This window comes from Hypanus sabinus, chromosome 2 (assembly GCF_030144855.1).
Source record: "Hypanus sabinus isolate sHypSab1 chromosome 2, sHypSab1.hap1, whole genome shotgun sequence".
Taxonomy (NCBI): Eukaryota; Metazoa; Chordata; class Chondrichthyes; order Myliobatiformes; family Dasyatidae; genus Hypanus; species Hypanus sabinus.
Window position 1 is genome coordinate 162,481,052 of NC_082707.1, and position 25,350 is coordinate 162,506,401.

General features: G+C 42.1%; 2 protein-coding genes across 6 annotated transcripts in view; one reads left to right on the forward strand and one right to left on the reverse strand.

The window, feature by feature from the left end:
- Positions 1-85: 85 nt before the first annotated feature.
- dmac2l (distal membrane arm assembly component 2 like) lies at positions 86-18,653 on the reverse strand. Of its 4 annotated transcripts, none has more exons than XM_059958156.1 (5): positions 18,461-18,653; positions 18,207-18,320; positions 17,917-18,125; positions 14,578-14,749; positions 86-1,919 (listed from the first exon to the last, which is right to left on the reverse strand). In XM_059958156.1, the coding sequence occupies exons 2-5, from the start codon at positions 18,305-18,307 to the stop codon at positions 1,805-1,807; spliced, it is 597 nt and encodes a 198-aa protein (XP_059814139.1). In that variant the 5' UTR covers positions 18,308-18,320; positions 18,461-18,653; the 3' UTR covers positions 86-1,804. The 4 variants fall into 4 exon arrangements, with proteins under 4 accessions (XP_059814139.1, XP_059814146.1, XP_059814141.1 ...); XM_059958163.1 differs by having other exon boundaries at positions 18,431-18,653; XM_059958158.1 differs by having other exon boundaries at positions 18,425-18,653.
- Positions 18,654-18,691: 38 nt separating this feature from the next.
- The window catches only part of l2hgdh (L-2-hydroxyglutarate dehydrogenase), a 28,485-nt gene continuing 21,826 nt past the window's right edge, over positions 18,692-25,350 (forward strand). For both annotated transcript variants that reach the window (XM_059958176.1, XM_059958178.1), the window contains exons 1-2: positions 18,692-18,823; positions 21,296-21,408. In XM_059958176.1, the coding sequence (XP_059814159.1) occupies positions 18,729-18,823; positions 21,296-21,408 (208 nt within the window). In that variant the 5' untranslated portion in view covers positions 18,692-18,728. The remainder of the gene's footprint in view (positions 18,824-21,295; positions 21,409-25,350) is intronic.

Below are 25,350 nucleotides of genomic sequence, written 5' to 3' on the forward strand. Positions count from 1 at the left end.
TGTTTCTTTTCCTTTTATAATGTTCAGGCTTTAGAAAGGCAGATATTTATAATAAATGAAAATGAATTATGAACAGGAAATACTGTACTTTGTAAAAGGTTTTTTTAATGTGTACAATATTTGTATAAAGAAACAACACTATATACTATGCACAGCTTGTTGCTTAAAAGATAATTAGAGTTCTACTTCCTGGAGAAACCTAGTAAGTCATAACATCTCTGAAAATGAAGTGCTTCTTTACATTCATCCCTAACAAAAGTTGACTGTTAAACCAAGGATACTGCCGATGATAGTCCTCTATATTTTTAGCAATAATTACCTTTTATTGTGGGGAAAAAATAAGATCCAATTTTCTCTGCTGAGCAAAATTTTAAGGTCAGGCAAGCTGAGTTTACAATCTGTCTGCCTAACAAAAACAGAATAATTTGTTTTCAGTCTTAATTTGACTTCCACATTAATTTGATTTTGAATTGCTTAGTTTTGATTTTGTTGTATAAAAATACAAGTTTCAGTATAGAAGATTTCCTCAATTCAAAGGCATTAAGTTGTTCATCAAATATTTGACTGTAGATTTGACAATTAATCAACAAATTAATGTGAATACTTGCCATGTAAAATTCAAAAGGGTCTTCCTATTTATTTTTGCATGCTATTGAGCTTACTAATCAAATATTAACAATAAGATTAATGGAGCTTGAAGTTAATAATGTGTCTGAAATCACACAGGAACTCATATCCTAACATTATTTGTATCAGTAGTGAAAAAACAAAGTGCTAAATCACTCATCAGAATTAGATGTCATAGGCCTAAAATAATAATTGTTCCCCTCTCCACAGAATGCTGCCTGACCTGTTGTGTTTTCTGCTTTTATTTACAACAGCAGTTTTTTTAACCCTCCTATTCAATGTTAGATTTAAATCAGATAGTTAAAAGCAAAAACTGTAGCTGTTATAAATATGATTTTTACACAAGTACTGGCTTAAACCTTAAAGCTACAACATCAGAAAAGTCACTTAAAAACAACCATATTGCTGTTGATATACACCACTCTACGTCAAAATAGCACAATTCCACTCTTTAAGAATGTTGTATGTCATATTAAATTTTGTATTACTCTGTTATAAGAGGAAATCAGTGATCATTGTTTAGTCTGGGGCAAATGTGCCCCCAGGTCACAGCAATTTTGTTGACTGTTAACCAGCCTCTGAAATGACCAACCAAAAAAGCTTTTCATTTGATTTGCCAGCAACATCCACACACCATCACTGAAAAAAATGGTTCTGAATAGTTACTAAATTATACAATTTATATTTAACGGCAATTTGCTCTGATTTTATTTCTTTATTATATTTTATATTAAATCATAAATTTAGTGAAAGACATCCAGTTGTCTATATGTATATAATGCAACAAAATGTACACCATTCTACTTCATAATTACAAATAAAGTAATAAAATAATGCAGTTTCCTACTAGCTGTGTGCACACACGTCCAAGGAGTTTTGATGTGAAGACTACCAAGGGGAGTATTTCTAATAGTATGTCAATTATTAATGCTTAAACATTTTCAGTATAATTATAATTTGACTCATGGATGTTTAGTTTCCTCATCTCAGGACAATAGGGTGGATTAAGCCAAATTGTATTTTTTATTTTAATTTATAGATGAACGCACTAGATCTGTCATAATTTCATTCCTAAATAATACTAAGGCTATTTTTGAAATATTTTCTGAAGTTATATCCATATGCAAGCTTTTTATTTGCATACATTACTGACATTATAAATATTTCAAAAGTAGTTTTATGGAAGATCCACTTTCAGCTGGCAGGAGGGTAGAGCATTTTGTAAAATCTGAAGTGTTCTTTCTTTTTCTTCTAAGCCAGGAAGGTCACTCAAAAACAAGTAACTTAAAGTTCTGCAGTAAAACAAGAAAAACAATACTTTATAACATCCATTTTAAAAAGGTGACAAATTGGCATTTTATTGTATTTTAACTCAAAATAGAAACATAGAAAACCTACAGCACAATACAGGCCCTTCGGCCCACAAAGTTGTGCCGAACATGTCTCCACCTCAGAAATTATTAGACTTACCTATAGCCCTCTATTTTACTAAGCTCCATGTACCTAACTAAAAGTCTCTTAAAAGACCCTATCGTATCCACCTCCACCACCATTGCTGGCAGCCCATTCCATGCACTCACCACTCTCTGAGAAAAAAACTTACCCCTGACATCTGTACCCTAACTTACCTCTGTACCTACTCTCCAGCACCTTAAACCTGTGTCCTCTTGTGGCAACCATTTCAGCCCTGGGAAAAAGCCTCTGACTATCCACATGATCAATGCCTCTCATCATCTTGTACACCTCTATCAGGTCAACTCTCATCCTCCATCGCTCCAAGGAAAAAAGGCTGAGTTGAAAGCAGAAACACTAAAGACCTTGAAAATACCACCTTTGAACTGTAATTAATAGGCTTAAACTCTTTCCTACTGATGTCTGGTTGCACTACAAAGATCCCAAAATTTCAAGTTGCTTAAAGAAACCATCTTGGCCTACCTGTAGCATGTCATCTTTGAAGTCCAGAACAAGCACATTTCAGCATGTCACCCACTGTAGTCCAGGCTGGTGCCTAACAAAGTATTTTAAAAATTCCCACTCCATGTCAGACCATCCAATATATAGGCCACGTTGAAGTTACACAAGAGGTTCCAGAAACTTCAAATGATATAAGTTCTATCCCTAATGCTTAGCTGCTTTTAGCATACTTAGCAGAACTATACCAGATAAAAGTCAGTATGTCTGTATTTTGAGTAGAGAATCTGATGTTTGTAGTAATTATGTAGTTCTGTAATGAATGTATAACAAACACACAACAGTTGGCTATGAGAAGAATACAAATGAGTATTTAGATTTTTACTGTGGCCCTGACATCCCACATTAAGTCATCAGTGTACAGACAAAATGTTACACATTGAGGAATTCCTTTAAGGTTTTAAGGTCCTTTGAACTCATTGATTCAAAACTTCATTCTGCCTTTAACTACTTAAAAATAAACTTGCTATACATTGAATACATTTTTAAATGCACTTATAAGAGAAAAAGATCATAGCTGCAGCATCTGCAAGTCATATTCAGGAGGAAATATTTTAAATATATTCTTGTGATTACTGTTGTTTTCTATAATTATGAATTTAGCACAGAATACAATCCAATAAGAGTATTTTCCTTGAGTGCTTTTCCTATTATTTCAGAAGCAAACATCAAGAAACTTCAGATGAGTCAGTTAAAGAAAACGAAATGCACTGACAAACATTAAACACTGTAATAGTACAACTTTTATATTGAATATATTCAGCTACAACATTTGACCAATAAGGCTAATTTCATTCTGTTCTTATTGTTGTACGTTATAGTAGTTTTTAATATTGCAAGACTGAGGATTCAAAAATATAATCAAAGGTGCATTCAAAGTAAGGGAGTTTAGTGACATTGTATTTTCCTGAAGTTAAAATGTACATAACCAACTGCATACTGCTTCCTTCAACAAGAACTACTTTCTACACCACTACTGATAACATAAAAGAATGGGGAAGATGAGGACAGAAGAATGGTAAGCAAATAACAAAGTTTACCATGATCTTACAGGAGATCTGGAAATGAAAGGTATTGGCAGCAAAGTACCAATTTGGCTCCTCTCTCATTATAAAAAAAAAGCAATATCTACGACTACACTACAGGCAGTCCCCAAGTAACGAGCATCCAATTTACAGACAACTCGTACTTACAAACGGAGGGAGGAGAATGCCATCTGCTATTTTAAGTCATTGCCGTTAACACTGTGTTGAGTGTGTAACTTTGTATTTGGCTTAAATATTTCTTAGCAAGATTCACCCTGACCCCCCCCCCCCCCGCCTTTTCCAGTCAGCACCATTTAACCTGTCTCAGTGCGGGTGGACTTTAGGACCCAGAGCAGCACAAGACCTGCTGCCCGTGGGTACTGCTGTACTTTTTTATTAAATGCGATTGTGAACAATAGCAAGATCAGAAATGTTGATCAAGTCAACTAGTTCCTAAAGAGAACTCTGTTAGGCCAATCAGACGGTTCACTGCTGCTCAGTGATAGAACATAAAATCTGCAGTTTTCTGTTCCATTGACGGAAAACGATTGCGATTGAAAATAAAGTGGAAATAATAAAGCAATTGGAAAGAGGTGAAACGCCATCGATCATTGGAAAAGTTTTAGGCTACAGTCCGTCAACGATCAAAACAACTTTAAGGGATACAGGTAAAGGATAAAGTGAGAATAATGGAGCATGTGAAAGGCCCTGCCCCGATGAAAGCGACAATTATTACAAAGCAAAGCAGTGGTTTAATTATTGAAATACATACATTTCTTAAATATTTTATATGCATAGAAAGGTAAAATATATGCTATATACTAAGACAAACGTTTGACTGACGCTAAATGACAACGGATGTACCTGTTCCAACTTACATACAAATCCGACTTAAAGATGGACTCAGGAATGGAACTCGTTAGTAACTCGGGGACTGCCTGTATATTAAAGTACAGCATACTACAATTCTGTCAACTAATAGTTATAATGCCTGAATGTATTGCAGTTCAAGAGATCTGGTTTGGTAGTTAAAGATATAGGATATTGGGGAAAAAAAATTAGGTTATTTGGCCCATTGAGTCTTCTCTGCCATTCAATCATGGCTGATTTATTATCCCTCTCGACTCCATTCTCTTACCTTCACCCCATAACTTTTGACACCCTTACTAATCAAGAACCTATCAACCTCTACCAATTACTTAGCCTCCACAGCTGTCTGTAGCAGTTAATTCCACAAACTCACCACCATCTGGTTAAAGAAATTCCTCATCATCCGTTCTAAAAGAATGTCCTTCTATTCTGAAGCTATGCCCTCTCATCCTAGACTCCCCCATTATAGGAAACATCCTCTCCATGTCCACCCTCTGTAGGCCTTTCAATATTTAATAAGTTTCCATGAGATTCCCCCAGTCATTCTTCTAAACTCAGGCAAATACAGGCCCACAGCAATCAAACACTCCTCATACAATAAACTTTTAGTTCCTGGAATCATTCTCATTAACCTCCTCTGGACCATCTCCAATGCCAGCATATCTTTTCTTAGATAAGGGGCCCAAAGCTACTCACAATACTCTAAGTGTGGTCTGACCAGTGACTTCTAAAGCCTCAGCATTACATCTTTGCTTTCGTATTCTAGTCCTCTCAAAAAGAATGTTAATATTGCATTTGTCTTCCTGACCGCTGACTCAAACTGCAAGTTAATCTTCAAGGAATCCTGCACAAGAACTCCCAAATCACTTTGCACCTCTGATTTCTGAGTTTTCTCCCTGTTTAGAAAATGGTCTGAACCTTTGTTCCTTCTATAAAAGTCCATTCTATAAATGTCCATACCAAACACTTCACTACACTATATTCCATTTGTCACTTCTTTGTCCATTCTCCTAATCAATCCAAGTCCTTATGCAGATTTAATGCTTCCTTAACACTGTTTGCCCCTCCACCTATCTTTGTTTCTTCCTAAACCCGGACACAAAACCAACAATTCTGTTATCCAAATCACTGACATATAACATGAAAAGAAATAGTCCCAACACCAATCCCTGCAGACCACCACTAGTCACCACCAGCCAATCAGAAAGGACCCCATTTATTCCCACTCTTTGTCACCCTCCATGGTAATGACACTTGTGTAATATCATGGACTTTTACCTTGTTTAGCAGCCTCCTATGTGGCACCTTGTAAAAGGCTTTCTGAAAATTCAAGTAAACAATATCCGCTGTCTCTCTGTCCAGCCTGCTTGTTGTTTCTGCATAGAATTCCAACAGATTTGTCAGGCAATATAGCCCCTTAAGGATACCATGCTGCCTTTGGCCTATTTTATCATGTGCATCCAAATACCCCAAAACTGCATCCTCAATAATGGACTCTAACATCTTCCCAACCACTGAAGTCAGGTTAACTGCCCTATAATTTCCTGTCTTTTGTCTCCCTCGCTTCTTAAAGAGTGGAGTGATTCTTGAAAGATCTTCAACATCCTCTTCACCCTATCTCTTTCAGAACTTTGGGGTATAATTCAATCAGATCAAGTGACCTAATTACCTTCAGCCCTTTCAGCTTCCCAAACACCTTCTCCTTAGTATTAGCAACTACACTCACTTTTCCCCACTGGCATTCTCGAATTTCTGGCATACTGCTGGCGTCTTCCATAGTGAAAACTGATGCTAAATACTTAGTGAGTTTGTCTGCCATTTCTTTGTCCTCCATTAATACCTCTCAGGTGTCATTTTCCAGTGATCTGATATCTACTCTTGCCTCTCCTTTATTCTTTATACAACTGAAAAATCTTTTAGTGTTTTCTTTTATATTATTGGCTAGCTTACCTTCATATTTCATCTTGTCTCTCCTTATTGCTTTGTTAGTTGCCTTCTGTTGGTTTTTAAAAGTTTCCCAATCCTCTAGCTTCCCACTAATTTTTGCTATATTGCGTATTCTCTCTTTTGCTTTTATACTGTTTTCGACTTCCCTTGTCTGCTATGATTGCCTCATCCTCCCTTTAGAATACTTCTTTGGGATGTAACTATGCACCTTCAGAATTGCTCCCAAAACTCCAGCCATTGCTGTTTTGCCATCGTCCCTGCTGTTGTCTCCTTCAATCAACTTTGCCCAACTCCTTTCTCATGTCTCTGTAGTTCCCTTTAATCTAAAATAATGATACATCTGATTTTATCTTCTCTCTCTAAACTGCAGGGTGAATTCTATTGGATTATAATCACTGCCTCCTGAGGCTTCTTTTACCTTAAGCGCCTAATCAACTCAAAACACCCAATCCCGAACTGCCTTTTCCCTAGTGGGCTCAAATACAAGTTGCTCTAAGAAGTTATCTTCTAGGTATTCTCCAAATTCCTTCTGAGATTTTCCCAAACTACCTGCATATTGAATCCTCCATGATCGTCGTAACATTGTCCTTTCGACATGCCTTTCCTATCTCCTGTTGTAATTTGTACTCCCATCCTGACTACTGTTTGGAGGCCTGTATACAACTCCTATCAGAGTCTTTTACCCTTGCAGTACCTTAACTCTAAATGAGGATTCTACATCTTCTGATCCTATGTCACCTCTTTCAAAGGATTTGACTTCATTTTTACCAACCGAGCCATCCTACCCACTCTGCTACCAACGTGTACTTTTGATACAAAAAGTGTATCCTTGGGTGTTAAGCTCCCACTATGATCTTTCAGACATAACTCAGTGATGCCCACCACATATTTACCGATCTCTGAATGCACTACATGACCGTCTACCTTATTCTGTATACTTCATGCATTTAAATATAATACCTTCAGAGCTGTATTCATCACCCTTTTCAATTTTCCATGATACCAGAAGTTTAAATTCTTATCCCTTTCTAAGTTACACACTGCATCTATTGTCCCATTCTCTGCCCTATCACTCCAAATCCAATCCCCCTGCCAAATTAGATTATACCCTCCCCAACAGCGACCCACAAGGATATTGTCCCCACTAAGTTCTCTGCCCTCACACCAATTCCCGAGCCACGCATACATCTGCCAAGCCATCCTATTCTTACTGATCTGCCTCTCTACCAGAGGACTTTAGGTTTAGACTCAGGGAATAACTGTCAAACACAGTTTACTTAAAAGTACATACCATTTATCAGCAAGCTTGCGTTCTCAATTGGCAATACAGAGTCTCTGCTCACCGAGCTTGAGAAAATCTGCAGCCAAGTGGGCCCAGAATACTGTTTGGAGCTGTTGATATACATTATTATCACAAAGAGATAAGGGTAGACCGAGGAGCTTCTCATGGAACAAACACTTCTTTGTTCATACATTATTCTCACAGCATGACTTGTCAAGCTGCCAGTAAGTCAGTTAGGTACTAGCCCCTTTAATTCTGCATAAAATTCCTTAACTTGTGCATAGCACAGGCAGCAATCCAGAGATCACTACCCTTGAGCTCCTACTTTTCAACTTTCTACCTAACTACCTATATTCTCTCTTCAGGACCTTTTGTTACCTATGTTGTTGGTACCAATATGTACCACAACTTCTGGTTGATCACCACCTTCTTCCTCCGTTTAGAATACTGTGAACTTGATCCAAGAGGTCCCTGATCCTGTCAACACATCATCCAGGTGTCTCTTTCACATCCACAGAATCTCCTATCTGCTCCTCTAACTATGGAATCCCAAATCACTACTGCACTCTTCTTCTCCCTCCTTCCCTCTGAGCTACAGAGCCAGACTCAGTGTCAGAGACCTGGACCCTGCACCTTTCCTCTGGTAGGTTGTACCCTCCCCACCCCACCCCCCAACGGTATATCCAAAGCAGCATACTTGTTATTGAGGGGAACAGCCACAAGGGTACTCTGCACTGTCACCCTTTCCCTCTCATGACAGTCACCCAGCTACCTGCAACTGAGGGATGACTACTTCCCGGTAGCTCCTGTCTATCACCCATATGAGCTGAAGGTCATCTGTCTGCAGCTCCAGTTCCCTAACACGGTTTGTAAGAAACTGCAGCTGGATGCACTTCGAGCAGACATAATTATCACGGAGACTGGGGGTCTCTCAGAATTCCCAAATCTCACATGAAGAACATATCACCAGCCATAGACCCATTCTAACCACACTAGTTATGTACTAATAGACAAGGGGAGATAAAATCTTACTAGGAACTTCCCTAGAGTTTTTGCCTCTTCTGTATGATGTGCAAGTCTTACTGATCAAATGCTAATAATAAAATGCAATTATATTTATAGCTGCTAGGTTAAAAAAAAAACAAAAAGTTAGACATAATGCTCAACCATTGGCCAATATGGTAAACCAAACCTGTGGAGGACTGATTTTTGTAATGATAGGGACCATGAGGTGACAGAGAGATGTAGCACCCTTTCACCACTTCTGACTGAAGATCGATGCGTTCCCTCTGGGACAAACTTCTACTCTCACCTTCTGAATTCTATGATGGCTGATCAGAGGCTGTTCATGCAGTTGACTATCTCCTTTAAGTTTTCAAAATGTCTACCTATCTGTCGGCTGCACTGAGTTTTTACAACATACTGGTTCCATTTTGAGCAAACATGTAACTCAGGTTGGAGGAGCAACACCTCATATACCGTCTGGGTAGTCTCCAGCCCCTTGGCATGAACATTGAATTCTCCAACTTCCGGTAACTCCCTCCCTCTCCCTTCCCCCATCCCAGTTTCACTCCGCCTCCTCCTCCAGCTGCCTATCACCTCTCTCATGATTCTGCCTTCTTCTACTACACCTAGTGCTTTCCCCTTACATTCCTTCTTCACCTCTCCTGCCTATCCCTTCCCTGCTTCCCCTCCCCCACCCCTTGATCTTTCCTCTTAATGGTCTTTCAACTGGCACCTACCAGCCTTCTCCTTCCTACCCTCCCCCTACCTTCTTTATAGGGCCCCTGCCCCCTCCTTCTTCATTCCTGACAAAGGGTCCTGTCCCGAAATGTTGACTGCTCCTTTCTACGGATGCTGCCCGACCTGCTGAGTTCTTCCAGCATGTTGTACGTGTTGCTTTGACCGCAGCATCTGCAGTGTATCTTTATGTAGCTAAGGCTATAACTTACACTGGTTAGAGACCTGATTGTTAGGTCCTGACATGTTCTTGTAAATTCCACATCAAACCAAGGTTGATTTGCTGACTTAATAGCAATGATCAAGGAACATGTCTTCTCATGTAGTTACAGAACTGGTCTAATTTGTCTTGTAACTAAAATATGACAATAGTATGCCAAATACATTTTAATGTCACTATGCAACAAACACAAAATGCCGGAGGAACTTAGCAGGTCAGGAACGATCTATGGAAATTGTGGCAACCCACTTTCTGCGCAGGCGAACCGGCTCACAAATAGCCAGCGCGCGGGGGGAGACTTTGGTAATACACCTCTGATGTCATTTCTGCCCGGAGAGGGCGGGCACTAGGGATTAAATGCCAGCGCTGCAAAGTTTGAATAAACTAGTCTCGAAATGACTTACTGACTGCGTGTCATTATTTCAGCTGTGTGTGTAGCACATCGCTACCTTGGTGACCCCGACGGTCCAAACGGGATTTGGACCAAAGATGACTGACTCTTCATCTGTTCACGCAGTTTCGCTCAAACTGCCGACTTTCTGGACGCTGTGACCACGTGTGTGGTTTAGCCAAGCAGAAGCCCGGTTCCAGATTCGGCAGATATCCTCTGATTCCACGCGTTACTACCACGTGGTGAGCACCCTTGACCAGCAGACGGCCGCCCAGGTTGCGGATTTCATACGGTCGCCCCGGAAGAAGGCAAATATGAAGCATTCAAAGCACTGCTCATTGGGACCTTTGGCCTCTCACGGCGTGAGCAGGGTGCCTGCCTGCTTCACCTGGGCGGTTTGGGAGACAGACTGCCGTCAGCATTGATGAACGAGATGCTGTCCCTGGCTGACGGACACATGTTCGAGCAAGCGTTCCTGGAGCACATGCCCGGAGACATACATCTGCTACTGACCGATGCAGATTTCAGCGACCCCCAGAAGGTGGCGACCCAGGCAGACGTGCTGTGTTAAGCCAAGAGGGAGAGCGTGGTGTCCGTCGGTCAGATTACCAGGCCACGTGCCCAACAGCAGACCAGACCAGGCCCGGCAAGGGAGCGCACACAACACAGAGGCAGGAGTGAGGAGGACAGTGAACAGTGGTGTTTCTACCACCAGCGGTGGGGCACAAAGACCCGCCGTTGTCGCCCGTCCTGCAAGGGCCAGGGCCAGCTGCTACTAATGACTGTGGCGGCAGGCCACCAGGACAGCCTCTTGTACGTCTGGGACAAACAGTCGGGACGCCGCTTCTTGGTCGACACCGGAGCGGAGATCAGCGTTTTGCCCCTGACGGGGTACGACACCCGCAACAGGAAGCCAGGACCCACCCTGAGGGCCGCAAACGGCAGCACGATACAGACCTATGGCACCTTCACAGTGCAGCTGCAGTTCGGCGCCAGCCGGTTCACGTGGGTCTTCACACGGGCCGTCGTGGACCAACCACTCCTGGGGGCAGACTTCTTGCGAGCTCACAGCCTGCTGGTCAACTTGTAAGGGAAAAGACTGGTACATGCTGAGACTTTCCAGACATTCTCCCTGGGTGAAGCCAAGTTGCCAGCCCAACACCTGGACTACCGTGCTGTCGGACAACAAATTCACCAGAATCCTGGCGGACTTCCCATCGATTCTGGCACCGCAGTTCACGGCAGCCATGCCCAGACACGGGGTACAGCACCATATTCCGACCCAGGCCCGCGCACGAAGGCTCCCCCCAGAAAAGCTCCGCCTGGCGAAGGAGGAGTTCAAGAGGATGGAGCAATGGGGGATCATACGGAGGTCCGACAGCCCATGGGCCTCCCCCCTGCACATGGTGCCCAAAGCAGCCGGGGGGGTTGGAGACCATGCGGCAACTACCGCAGACTGAACGAGGCTACCAGTCCAGACCGCTACCCCATGCCGCACATACAGGATTTTGCAGCAAACCTGCACGGGGCCAGAATCTTTTCCAAAGTAGACCTCATCCGGGGATACCATCAAATCCCGGTGCACCATGAAGACATCCCCAAAACAGCACTCATCACCCCGTTCGGCCTGTTCGAGTTCCTCCAAATGTCGTTCGGCCTGAAGAATGCCGCACAGACATTCCAGCGGCTAATGGATGTGGTGGGACGCGACCTGGACTTTGCGTTCATCTATTTGGATGACATTCTTATAGCCAGCAGTAGTCATCAGGAGCATCTGTCCCACCTCCGCCAGCTCTACTCCCGCCTGAGTGATTTCGGCCTCACGATCAACCTGGCCAAATGCCAGTTCAGTCTCAATACCATTGACTTCCTGGGCCACAGGATTACCAAAGACAGGGCAACACCTCTGCCCGCCAAGGTAGACACAATCCACTACTTTGCCTGGCCCAACACAGTCAAAGGCCTGCAGGAGTTCGTTGGTATGGTGAACCTCTACCACCGTTTCCTCCCCTCAGCAGCCCGTATCATGCTCCCTTTGTACACCTTGATGTTGGGTAAAGGCAAGGACATTACTTGGGACGAGGAGGCCGCAGCCGCTTTTGTTAAAGCCAAGGAAGCCTTGACAGATGCTGCGATGCTGGTGCACCCCAGAACGGATGTTCTGACCGCCCTCACGGTGGACGCATCCGACACAGCAGTCGGTGGGGTGCTGGAGCAGCTCATTGAGGGGCGCTGGCAACCCTTGGCGTTCTTCAGCAAGCACCTACAACCACCCGAACTCAAATACAGTGCTTTTGACTGGGAGCTGTTGGCACTGTATCTGGCAATCCGGCATTTCAGGTACTTCTTGGAAGGCAGGCCATTTGCCGCGTTCATGGACCACAAAACGTTGATCTTCGCGTTCACAAAAGTGTCCGATCCTTGGTCGGCTCGCCAGCAGCGACATCTGTCCTACATCTCCGAGTACACAACGGACATCCAGCATGTCTTGGGGAAGGAAAACGTCGTGGTGGATGCACTCTCCAGACCAGCTGTCCAGGCCCTGTCCCTGGGGGTGGACTATACAGCACTGGCGGAGGCGCAGCAGGCAGACGATAAGATGCCCAGCTACAGGACCGCAGTCTCAGGTTTGCAGCTGCAGGACTTTCTCGTAGGCCCAGGTGATAGGACCCTCCTGTGCGACGTGGCTACCAGCCAACCTCGCCCCATCATCCCGGCAGCCTGGAGGCGGGCGGCGGGTTTTCGACTCCATACACGGTTTGGTGCACCCATCTATCAGGACAACCATCCGGCTGGTCTCCAGCAAGTTCACGTGGCACGGACTTCGCAAGCAGGTCAGTGAATGGGCCAGAACATGCGTGCAGTGCCAAACAGCCAAGCTGCAGCGGCACACTAAAGCCCCGCCGCAGCAGTTCGAGCCCACCCACCGGAGGTTCGACCACATTCATGTGGATATCGTGGGCCCCCTACCAGTGTCCCGAGGAGCGCAGTACCTCCTAACTATGGTAGATCAGTTCACGAGGTGGCCAGAGGCAGTCCCGCTCACCGACACATCTGCCGATTCCTGCACCCGAGCACTGATCGCAACCTGGGTAGCACGCTTCGTGGTACCGGCCCACATTACCTCCGACAGAGGCGCCCAGTTCACCTCCAGCCTGTGGTCGGCTGTGGCCAGCCTGTTGGGAATGCAGCTGCACCACACAACTGCCTACCACCCACAGTCGAACGGACTGGTGGAACGCTTCCACCGTCACTTGAAGTCGGCTCTCATGGCCCGCCTGAGAGGACCTAACTGGGTGGATGAGCTTCCCTGGGTCCTGCTTGGAATTCGTACAGCGCCCAAAGAGGATCTGCACACCTCGTCGGCCGAATTGGTGTACGGCGCACTCCTGGCCGTTCCAGAAGAGTTCATACCAGCCCCAAGGGGGCAAGAGGAAGAACCCACAGCAGTCCTGGACAGACTACGCGAAAGGCTCGGCAACCTGGCCCCATACCAACTTCACAGCATGGACTGACCCCGACCCACGTACCCAAAGACATGCAAAACTGTAAGTTTGTGTTTGTATGAAGGGGCGGACACCAGGCGCCGCTACAGCGGCCGTACGAGGGACCGTTCAGGGTGATCAACAACAACGGGTCCATGTACATTCTGGACATTGGGGGGAAAGAGGAGGTTTTCAAGGTAGACCGACTCAAACCAGCCCATGTGGACGGCGCAGCCGGTCGAGGTTCAGGCACCACGGCGCAGAGGCAGACCTCCCAAACAGAGGCTGATCCAGACTGTGGACATTGGGGAGTGTATCGCAGGTTCTTGGGGGGGGGGGGGGGGGTTATGTGGCGACCCACTTTCTGCGCAGGCGAACCGGCTCACAAATAGCCAGCGCGCGGGGGGAGACTTTGGTAATGCACCTCTGATGTCATTTTCGCCCAGAGAGGGTGGGCACTAGGGATTTAAATACCAGCACTGCGAAGTTTGAATAAACGATTTATCGACTGCGTGTCGTTATTTCAGCGCTGTGTGTAGCACATCACTACAAAATCAACATTTTGGGCAGAGACTCTTTGGACTGGAAAGAAAGGGGGAACATCTGGCAAAAGAGGAAGCAATGGACCAACATGCTGGAATGGGAACAGCAAAAGGAATTAAAATTGATGGCCACCAGGAAATACCAATTTTGGAGGATGAAGTGGAGGTACTGACAAAGCAGTCCTCAGTTTACGTCAGGTCTCACAGAGGCTACATTGGGAGTACTGGATATGATTGACGACCCTAAAAGATCTGCAGGTGAAATGTGGTCTCAACTGTAAGGACTGTTTGGGGCCCTGAATGGAGGTAAGGGAGGAGGTGTAGCATTTCTGTCACTTGTGATTGGTGCTAGGAGGAAGACTAGTGGGAGCAACGAATGGACCACCGAATCATAGAGGGAGAGATCTCCATGGAAAGCTAAGAGTGGTGGGTGTCACTATTCCCCTTATCAGTGTTGCATTTTCATAAAATACTTACTTAAGATGGTAAAGACTTAGGATTCCACGGTCTGTGACATTTCCACAGGAAATTATTTCCAGTCGTTGCAGGCTTTTTTGCAAATTTTCTATCCTGGATAGTCGCTCAAGACATTCATCCTGAATATATATACACCTCTGGAACTTAATTTCTTCAACATGTTCTAGATTATCTGCAACAGAATATACCAACAAAGTACATACGAACATTATTAACCTGTTTCCCAACATATATATATCTTTACATTTTAATATATTTTAATCAAAATGATTGATTTTAAAATAGCAGATTTACATCTCTTTTTATCTCATTTACAAACATCAAAACTGAATGCTGGCTCTGCCAATAAAGGCAAGAAAGGGGCTGTAACTCAGAAGATTATGTAAAACTAAGAAGGGATATTGGCACAGAAGCAGAAATAAGCAATGCAGGAGAGGCGAAATTTGAGGAATAGATGGAGAAATCAGGATGTTAGGTGTTAAACTCAAGGAATTAAACCATTTAGGGAAAGTGAAGGTTTGGAAACAATTATGTTGACAAGACTGGTATAGATAGTGTGCAAGAACCATTTGAATTGTGATATAGAATGAATAAACAGTGGAGGATTAACTGGGACAGCTGAAGCACAGATCAAATGGGGTGGACTAGACGGAAAACACTGGAGATTTAAACTCCACAGGGACTGGGGTGATGGTATTCAGAAAGGACAGCTGGGGTTTGGAGGAGAAGGATTTATTGTAAATGGAAAGCCCTCTATTATTTTCAAAGTAGTTTAGGATAGCTGGCCAAACTCCAAATACTGGTCTTGACCCAGTCAAAGCTCTAAACAACATTTGGAGACACTAACATTTTGGCAACTATTAAGCAAGTGCAAGAACGTAGAAGGCATAGCTGGCAGAGTAAGTGCTGTCCCTACACCTCCTCCCTCATTACCATTCAGGGCCTCAAAAATTCCTTCCAGGTGAGGCAATACTTCACCTGTTAGTGTGTTGGGGTCATATACTGTGTTCAGTCCTCCTGTTGTGCTCTCCTGTATATCGGTGAGACCCGACATAGATTGGGAGACTGCTTCGTACCTACACTCCGTTGACTAGAAAAAACGGGATCTCCCAGTGGCACCTATTTTAATTCCACTTCCCATTCCTACTCTGATATGTCTATCCATGGCCTCCCCCACTGTTGTGATGAGGCCACACTTAAGTTGGAGAAACAACACCTTGTATTCTGTTTGAGTAGCCTCCAACCTGATAGCATGAACATCTATTTCTCAAACTTTTGGTAATGACCCCCACCCACCCTACCTTCACCAACTCCTATCCCCTTTTCCCTCCCTCACCTTATCTCCTCCCCCTTTTCTTTCTTCCATAGTCTTCTGTGTCTTTCACCAATCAACTTCCCAGCTCCACTTCATCCCTCCCTCTTCAGGTTTCCCCATCACCTATGTTTCTCTCTCCCCTCCCCCCACCTTTTAAACCTACTCCTCGGCCTTAAATGCAACTGTACTCTTTTCCATAGATGCTGCCTGGCCTGCTTTTTTCCTCCAGCATTTTGTGTGTGTTGCTAAAAATAGTGATTTTTTTTTAGATCAGGAAATCACTATTTAGGAAGATAATGGATACAAGTAATAATCACAATCTCTTGAGCAAAGTGAGATGTAAATAATTGATATAAAAACACTGCCTTTTTGGAAATTATTAAAGAAAAATCCATGAGTATTAGCAGGAAAAATTTAAAGGCCAATTATTTTGCAAGCAACTTCTCCCACTTCTAGCCAAATGCCATTAAAAACTCATTCTATGCATTTTTCACACTGGACTTCACAGATCAATAGAGTACTAGTTGGGCTACACAGATTAACAGAGTACTAGTTGGGCTACACAGATGAACAGAGTACTAGTTGGGCTACACAGATGAATAGAGTACTAGTTGGGCTACACAGATGAATAGAGTACTAGTTGGGCTACACAGATGAACAGAGTACTAGTTGGGCTACACAGATGAATAGAGTACTAGTTGGGCTACACAGATGAATAGAGTACTAGCTGGGCTTCACAGATGAATAGAGTACTAGCTGGGCTTCACAGATGAATAGAGTACTAGCTGGGCTTCACAGATGAATAGAGTACTAGCTGGGCTACACAGATGAACTGGAAAGCAGCTGAGACCAATTCAGAACACAGGTTCGTCCAGATATCATTTAGGGGAGAAAAACATAAGGCTGAGGTTTATCACAGGCTAGTAAATGAGGAAGGATTTATCTGAAGGGGTGAACCGCTAAGAGGTAGAAAGTAAATAATCATCTTGCTCAGTGAAGTACTCTGCCAGGAATAAAACATAGTCATTGCTGATTTTAATCCTTTGACAATAATTAGTAACTAACTTGCATTCTATGGCATTCAAACAACACAAATGAAATAGCTGGGCACAAGTTCAAATTTAGACCAGAATATGGGGAACAGGTATAGGAATATATGAAACACAGCAGGGCCTGAGTTTACTCAAAACAAATAAAGGCTGGCATGATGTATTCATCTAGATATCAGGTGAAACAAGTGCATTTGCAAGCAAATAAATGTGATAACCTTCAATCCAGCAAGTGAAACTTTAAAGAAATATTGCAAAGTAAGTCATGTCCTCATATAGTGCCATAAACCACAAAAACTAAAATTTGTTCAATATTGCCTATTATTTGGTAGCTTATGAATGCCACTTTTCAAAAAAAAAGTGATTTAATTGGGTTTTGTTACTAATCACTGATTTTATAAAGATACTGAAAGATTTCAGGTTCATTCCGTATATTTGCGAAATGCAAAACTTAATTAGGTGGACCAGTTTTACAGTATAAAAAATGTGGACAGAGAAGGGACAAGAGGGCCATCAGAGTGAAGGGAAACAAAGTGGGGGAGGGGCACACAAGGAAAACAGAGGGAGCGGTTACCAGGTCAGAAAAATTGAAGTTGTTCACGCCATCAGGTTGGAGACTACTAAAACATAACATGAATTGTTACTCTTCAATCTGCATCTGGCCTCATAGTGGCAGGAGAGACATGTCAGTGTGGGAATAAGACATGGAATTGAAATAGGTGGTCACCAGGAGATCCACCAGCATTTTGTGTGTGTTGATGAATTATAGCCTGACTGGTTTACATATACTCTGCAATATAAATATTATGAAACAATTATAATGGAGAAAAGTTATGTGTCAAACTGAGTAGCTGATCTTTGTTTTTTTTTGCTTCATATAATAAAAAAGATGGTAATAATATTGCTTAATTCAATATTTCAACAATTTGTTCTTAAGTATTTAGAATAATTATTGAAGACAATCTAATACAATACCGAGGTAATCAAATCCTTTGAACATAATGCATGATTCGGTGGCATCAATTGCTTCAATTCTGAATTTTTCTAATGGACCAGTGGGTAAGTGATTGTAATCTTTCTGCCACTTCTCAAAACCTTTGTATCGCACACTGGCACCACATCGAAGTAACCACTCAGATGCGGCTCTGTCTGGACCAACGGCCTTAATACGATCATAATCCACCCTATTTGAAAGGAAATGTCATCTTATTATACACATCACTTACAAACTTTCAGCCTGGAATTATATTCAATTTTCATCTTACTTGTTGAAAACAGCATTCAGCCACCCCCAGAAACTCCTCCTGGTAACGTGAGGATGCAGGATCCGTACGACGCTCAAAGGTTTCGTCTTTGGAAACAGCATCTTGTTAGATTTTCTGGAGTACAAAGAAATGATTTTGTGCATCAGTACCAGCAAATTTTCATTATAGCATTTTGAAAGATTTTGAAGTAGAGTTAGGGGGTTACGCCAAGAACGTGCCAACACATTTTAAACGTAGTGTCGCAGATCCGGCACCTTAACTGTTTCTCTACCCATGGAAACGGTCTGCCCGCTGGTTTGTCTTAATGTTCTGAAAACTGCCGAGGTTGTCCTGTTACGTTCAACAGGAACCGTAACTGTTTAGTCTTTGTGGGATTTGCAAAGAAACGGCGAGATCTAACGACCTTCCTGGGCCATTCACAGGCTGCAGCCACCGCGCAGGCGCGTTGCCAGGTCAGGCGGGCGCGGGGTGAAAGGTGAGGGGGCGGCGCCAGCGCCATGCCAGCGCCGGTTGTTTTCGGCGATGGCTGGCGGTGCTCGGAGTCTCTGTGCCGGGTTTCCACTCTGCAGGCAACTCGGTGGGCTCAGGACGAGCGACGGCGCACGAAAGAGGCTCAGGCAAGTCATGGAGTTGGAAGAACGCTGGTCAGTCTCGGGTGCTTGGTTGATGTGGGTTCGATGTTGGGGATGAGTGACCGAGGTTATGCGGAGGCGCAACTCACATCGTCAGGCTGTATCGTTGTATGAAGCTGACAGGGACCTGTCGTGTCACTGTGGGTGTTCTGCTAAACTGATAAGTCAAAAGGTGCTTTCGGTGAATCTGCTCTGTGCCAAGCTGCGTCGTGATCGTCCGTGCAAACGTAATTGATACGATTATATTTAACATGAGTTGCAAATTTTAAAAAGTATGGAAGTTGCTGCCCCTGGATGAAGTTAATTTATAGCAACACGTCAGGCGGTTGATAGCATTCTTGCTTCAGGTGAAAAGTACTTGTTCGATTGGTGCATGAAAACTTTTACTAATAGTTTCAATGGCGTTTCTGCCACCTAAATATTAATACAGAAGTAAAATACTGCTGGAAATACTCGGCAGGATGTGCAGCATTTGTCTTGAAGAGGTCAGCCTGGTGAACATTAACCGGAATGGTAGAGGTTAGAGATCCAAGACAGAGGGGAGGGCAGAGTGCCGGTGAAACAAGTACAATGTTATTTGATAAAAAACGCAAGAGATTAAATGGCAAATGCTGATTAAAGGTGGTGAATTGATTAGAGGATAACGATAGGTAGATCTAGGGTATTTAAAGTGATGCAATAGAATACTAGTCTGAAAAAACCAATGGACAAAGAGCAATGGTTGCTGGAAATATGAAATTCAAAAGCAGAAATTGCTGATTGTTTGAAACATTTGCATTTGTTGAGTCCAAAGATTTATTGGAATGATGCAGGAGTTTGTAGAATGATCTCCTAAAGTTTTGCTTAATTTCTATTTGGGTTCCTTGTAGTGGGCTGAGTTGATCAGCCCAAAGAATTCAATTGTCTAGGAGATGTGGTAATAAGCGTACAAGCACAATAAGCCTAATTTATTATCATTAAATAGAAAACACAGATAAACCACACGAAATACTACATAGCAAGTCACAAAGATTTCAGGTTCACGATTCTTAGTCACCACTTGATGATCACTTTTGTTATGAGAGCTCCTTACGACTCACTTGTGAAACCCTGGATCGCGATTTCCAGCCCTTGGTTGAAGTCCAATGAAACCAAGAAAGGCAGTGCAATATATTTACAAACCTCAAGTTGAATTCTTGTCCTCATGCCATTACCTCAGCTTGGTTTTTTGCATTCAAACAACATGTGTTAATTAACATAGTGCTCAGTATACTCTCATAAATCAATTAGACATTGTAATGGTCACTCTTCATTCTTCATCCATTCTACAGACATCAACAGTGTTTAATCTGTACACGTGCCTCACAAACATTACTAACTAACAGACTTACAGACACCACATGCAAAGGGTTCAGAATTGTCATTTTGAACTAGTCAGACATTCATCCAATCTTTTACCAAATTTAATATGACACATTCCTCAGAAGTTTTAAAATATGGAGCAAAATGAGGACATTTTGGTGTGGTGAAAATAATGGCCATAACTCATATGCATCATAGTTTCTTCAATCTTATTGGTTGTTAAGATTTCACTATGTATTTGTATGTTTCGAGACAAGGTTTTGAGTTGACTTTGAAATTAATGTGATGCATTAACTGAAGCTGAGAAAGATCCAGTGTTCCCATGTAATTGGGGCTTTGTTTTTTATGACATTGATTGCTGTTAGGCATTTCTTTTGAATGAATCTTGGTATTTAGCAACAGTGAGATTGTCAGATTGGTTGAGCCAGTAATCACAGCATAAAATTCTTACAGATCCAACAAGGCAAAAGGTAAATTACAGTTTTTCAGAGGAAATATAATGATTGGAATATACACCTATTGTATTAATTGACCTAATAAATGTTCAAAATAAAAGATTTAGTTTTAGAATGCCTACACATTTGAGGCAATTATAATCCACATGTGTTTGAGGTTAATATTTTATAACCAGAGAGAGATTAATCTTTAATAATAGATTACCGTAGTACACCAATAAAACTTTATTGCAACTGTGCCTAACACACTAGGCAGGGGAATTTGTTCCTCCGGCACTCTGTCCCTCCCTCTCTGACTTGTATCTAATATAATTCTAATTAAAGATCATCAGGCTAAAACATGATAGATCCAGAAGATAATGTCAGCTTGTTAATTTTTAAATATTATCCTGGAAAACAATGCAAAATAATTTCTCGTAAAGCAACAGAAGTCAAGTAAATAATGGATTTGCATATCTAATCTCACTTCAGAAATTTCTGTCTATTTCATGATGTAAATAGTAATTACCATCACATCAGCAAATCCTGGGTCATTATTGTAAATTTAAATCAAAAAAATATCAGTGTAACAAAAAATTGTTTCATATTGAGCCTATATTTTGAACTAATACAGCCTGAAAATTTGAATATCTATGCTTATGATTGAACTTCCCTTTTCTAGTTATGATGTGGCCATTGTTGGAGGAGGAATCGTTGGACTGGCATCTGCTAGAGAACTGATACAGCGGTTTCCTAAATTGACATTCATTGTACTGGAAAAGGAAAAGGAACTTGGTATATTTGGAGGATAAGGCTTTTTATGTTTTTTTTAAATTGAATTAAGCAAAATACAAACCTTTGGAATAAAATCAGAAAATCCTGAAAGTACACAGCACATTCAATTCATTAAGGTGAATTTTAGGGAATTGTATGTTTACAGTTCTGGCTGATGTTGTGATGAAGTGTTTCAGATGAAAAACAATAACTGCTCTTTTCATATCTGGCCTGCTGAATTTTCTGTTTTTAATTCAGAGTTGCCATGCTTGTAGATTTTTGATTTTATTTTAATAACTTATAGATTTGCCTAACCAGTTGTGTTTGCAAGTCATTACAGTAGACCATGAAACAAAATCTTTATTGACAATTCCATACATGTGGTGCTATGATGCATGGATGCCAATAGTAATATCACTTGCTGATAGTGACAAGTGATATTCAGTACAAGACATTTGAAATAAACATTGACAGTACACATGATATGTAGAAGAACACCAGAACCATTTTTGTACTGGAGAGTTGAGTCTGGCTTTGGTATTTTAATTTTTTTTAAATGTGCCCAAGACACTGCTGGTGCATCACCATCCTTTAGTTAATTCCATCATAATGTTCTATCATTACTGCTCATTCCCACTCTCCCTCAATTTTTCCCCAATTCCTGCTGATTTCCACAGCTCCTCCTCAGCTGCTCATTTCATGTCCCCCTCTCCCTTGTAAAACTCTGCTCAGTTCACTTCTACAGATAACACTCCTAAGAGGGATAGCCTGTGAAAATAGGGCCTCATCTACTGTGCATACTCCTTGGACCTCTTGTAGGATATTGGAGCCTTCCTCTCAATAGCACTTTTTTCAACTTGCTAAATGTGGTCTATTGGTCATAGTTTAGTAACTGGAGAAAAATGATGGTATGACATTTTTCAAACTGATTATATATTTGTATTAACAGAACATTCTCACAACTAAGACTGTAAGACACAGGAGCAGAATTAGGCCATTCAGCCGATTGAGCCTATTCTGCCATTCCATCATGGCTGATCCTGGATCCCACTCAGCCCCATACATCTGCCTTCTCCTTTGATGCTTTGAGCAGGAAACTATCCAACTTCCACTTTAAATATACCCACATACCTGGCCTCCACCACAGTCAGGGGCAGAGCATTTCACAGATTGCTGTGGAATAGCTCTCTGGTGAAATAAAACCCTCTGCCTCTGTACTAAACGGTTGCCTCTCAATTTTGAGGCTGTGCCCTCTAGTTCTGGATACCCCCCAGCATAGAAAACACACCCTCTACATCCGCCCTATCTAGTCTTTTAACATTTGGCAAGTTTCAATAAGATTCCTCCGCACTGTTCTAAATTCCAGTCAGTACAGGTCCAAAGGTGCCAAATGCTCCTCGTTTGTTAACCCTTTCGTTTGCGGAATCATCCTCGTGAATCTCCTCTGGACTCTCTCCAAAAACAACACATCCTTTCTGAGATATAGGCTCCAAAATTACTTTTAAAAGAAGATTAGCTAACATTTTAACATAGTGGGTGAGTATAATACTGTTGTGAAATTGTTACATTGAATTCTTCATGGCAGATTTTGGGAAGAGGATGTTGTAAATTTGCTGACTAGTTAGGGGTCTAGCTACAGGAATATCTCTAGACATAAACAAATCTTAATAATATTGATAAATGCACTTTAATGATAAATATTCATTCATATTACAGTTCAAACATATTGCAAACATTGTGGAATAAAGCACAATAAGTTATTGTGATCTTTCCATTTTTAATCACTGCATCCATTCGCAGCAAGACCTTCTGCTGCACAAGCCCCAAATTTCAGAATTTTCTACTTGAACATTTCCATCCTTCAATCTGTTTATAAGACACAATTATGTACAACCAACTTCATGTTTATCCATATTAAATGACTAATGTAAATAAATGTAATGTATCAATATAATGCCTTGTGCAATACAATCAGGTCAAGTGGGTTAAGCTGAAAAGAGCAACACAGACAAAATACTGGAGAAACTCAGCAAGTCGGGCAGCATCTATGAAGGGTAATAAACAGTTAGCATGTTGGGCCAGGACCCTTCACCGAGATTGGAAAGGAAGGGAACAGAAGCCAGAATAAGAAGATGGGGGCAGGGGAAGGAGTACAAGCTGGCAGGTGAGGAGGAAGCTGGCTGGTTGGTGGGGAAGGGGTGTTGAAATAAGAAACCAGGAGGTGATAGGTAGAAGAGGTCAAGGGCTGAAGGAGAAATCTGATAGGAGAGGACAATGACCATGGATGAAAAGAAAGGAGATGGGACACCAGAGGAAGGTCATGGACAGGTGAGAGCATAACCAGAATGGGGAATGGATAAACAGAGAAAAGGAAGGGGGGGGGGGAATGAAGAAATTACCAGAAGTTATAGAATTAAATTTTCACACCACCCGAAAAGACCTGCCCATGTGATTACATTGCTAATTATTTTTTAATAAGAGATTTTGGAAGTCGGATTCAGGAAAATACCCGTATTCTCAATATAGGAGTTTTGGAGGATGAAATGACAGTGGCATAGTTCTGAAGTTTTAATGTGAAAACAAGAAAGAATGTTAGAACATTTACTTCAGATAACTTAAAGGCCTGTGGCGATGAACCTTGTGCAATGCAATCAGGTCAGGTGGGTGAGCCAGCAAAGACGTACCCATATGATTATATTGCCAATTATTTTAAAACAAGATCACTTCAGAACCACTGAATATTTATAAATTGTTATAGGCGGGGATGGTAGTGGGGATAAGCTCCCACTACCTAATAAATGCTCCCAATAGCATGCGTCTCAAATTTATTTATTGAGATACAGCATAAAGTAGGCCCTTCCGACCCTTTGAATCATGCCGCCCAGCAACCTTCAGTTTTAATCTGAGCCAAGTCACTGGACTGTTTACAATGACCAATTAACCTACCAACTCGTGCGTCTTTGTAAAGTGGGAAGAAACCCAGCTTTTGGCCCTCGTGTAGTTTAGCTACTAAACCCAGCGGAACTGACAAAAGGGTCAAGGGTGAGTTACTGGTGCCTTAAAACCAGTTGCTTCAGGCAGATGGTACTCATCAGCCATGGTTGGCAGCTCATTTAGGAGAAGGAAAACTGATCTCAAAGCTCCTTATGGGGAAGGTTACGGGACTAAACCCTGATGAAAAATCCAGAGCTGTAGTTCCTAGGGAAGACCTAATTGAGTTCAATGCTGACTGGCAACTCCGCTGTTTCTTTGGATTCATTAGCTGTATGGAGAGGGGAAGCCCGTTACATGATCAATAGCTTGTTCCCCACATCATACTGCCTTGGCTAGCGTATCCTGTAGACAGCTAGGATGCCACTTCCATGGTCAACCCCAGCCAACAGAGGGCCTAGTATGAATAATGTATTCTTTAATTGTAGCTTGCTTTAGGCTTTTTTTGCTGCTGTAAACGTAGCTTTCTCACCGTAGGCTTATGATGAATTAACTATTACTGTAAATACAAGCTGATAGCAACATAAGACAATGCATGGGGAATAACAATGAGAAGGCCATTTCCAATTAATAGACAGGACTAGGGTAAATATGATTCAGGTACACACAAAACATAAATGTTTGAATGTTCCTTTAAGGGAAAATAAGATTGTACTTGTATGAATACTGACACACCCATTCAACTTTACTGTTCGCCAAGAAGCAACAAATTAACTCACAACAGTACAAACTTAGATTGAATTTTTATTGATAACATATTTTAAACTATAACAAAGTAAAGAAAAAAGGCCCTTTTACATACAGTATATATTAGTCTATTACATGCACATAGTCATTGGAGCTCATTGTTTTGTAATCAGTCTAGTCCACTTCATTTACTCATGATAAACAGTTCTGGGCTGAAGAACAGTCTGAGTGAAACATAAATCATTATCCACGCAATGTCAAAGGAAAAGGTGTTGAACTTTCTCC

Coding starts and splice junctions, on each gene's coding strand:
- dmac2l (XM_059958156.1), bottom strand. CDS start 18,307: ATGCTGTTTCCAAAGACGAAACCTTTGAGCGTCGTACGGATCCTGCAT. Junction 18,126..18,206: donor CTGAATGCTGTTTTCAACAA/GTAAGATGAAAA, acceptor CCTTTCAAATAG/GGTGGATTATGATCGTATTA. Junction 14,750..17,916: donor CAAAGGATTTGATTACCTCG/GTATTGTATTAG, acceptor ATTCTGTTGCAG/ATAATCTAGAACATGTTGAA.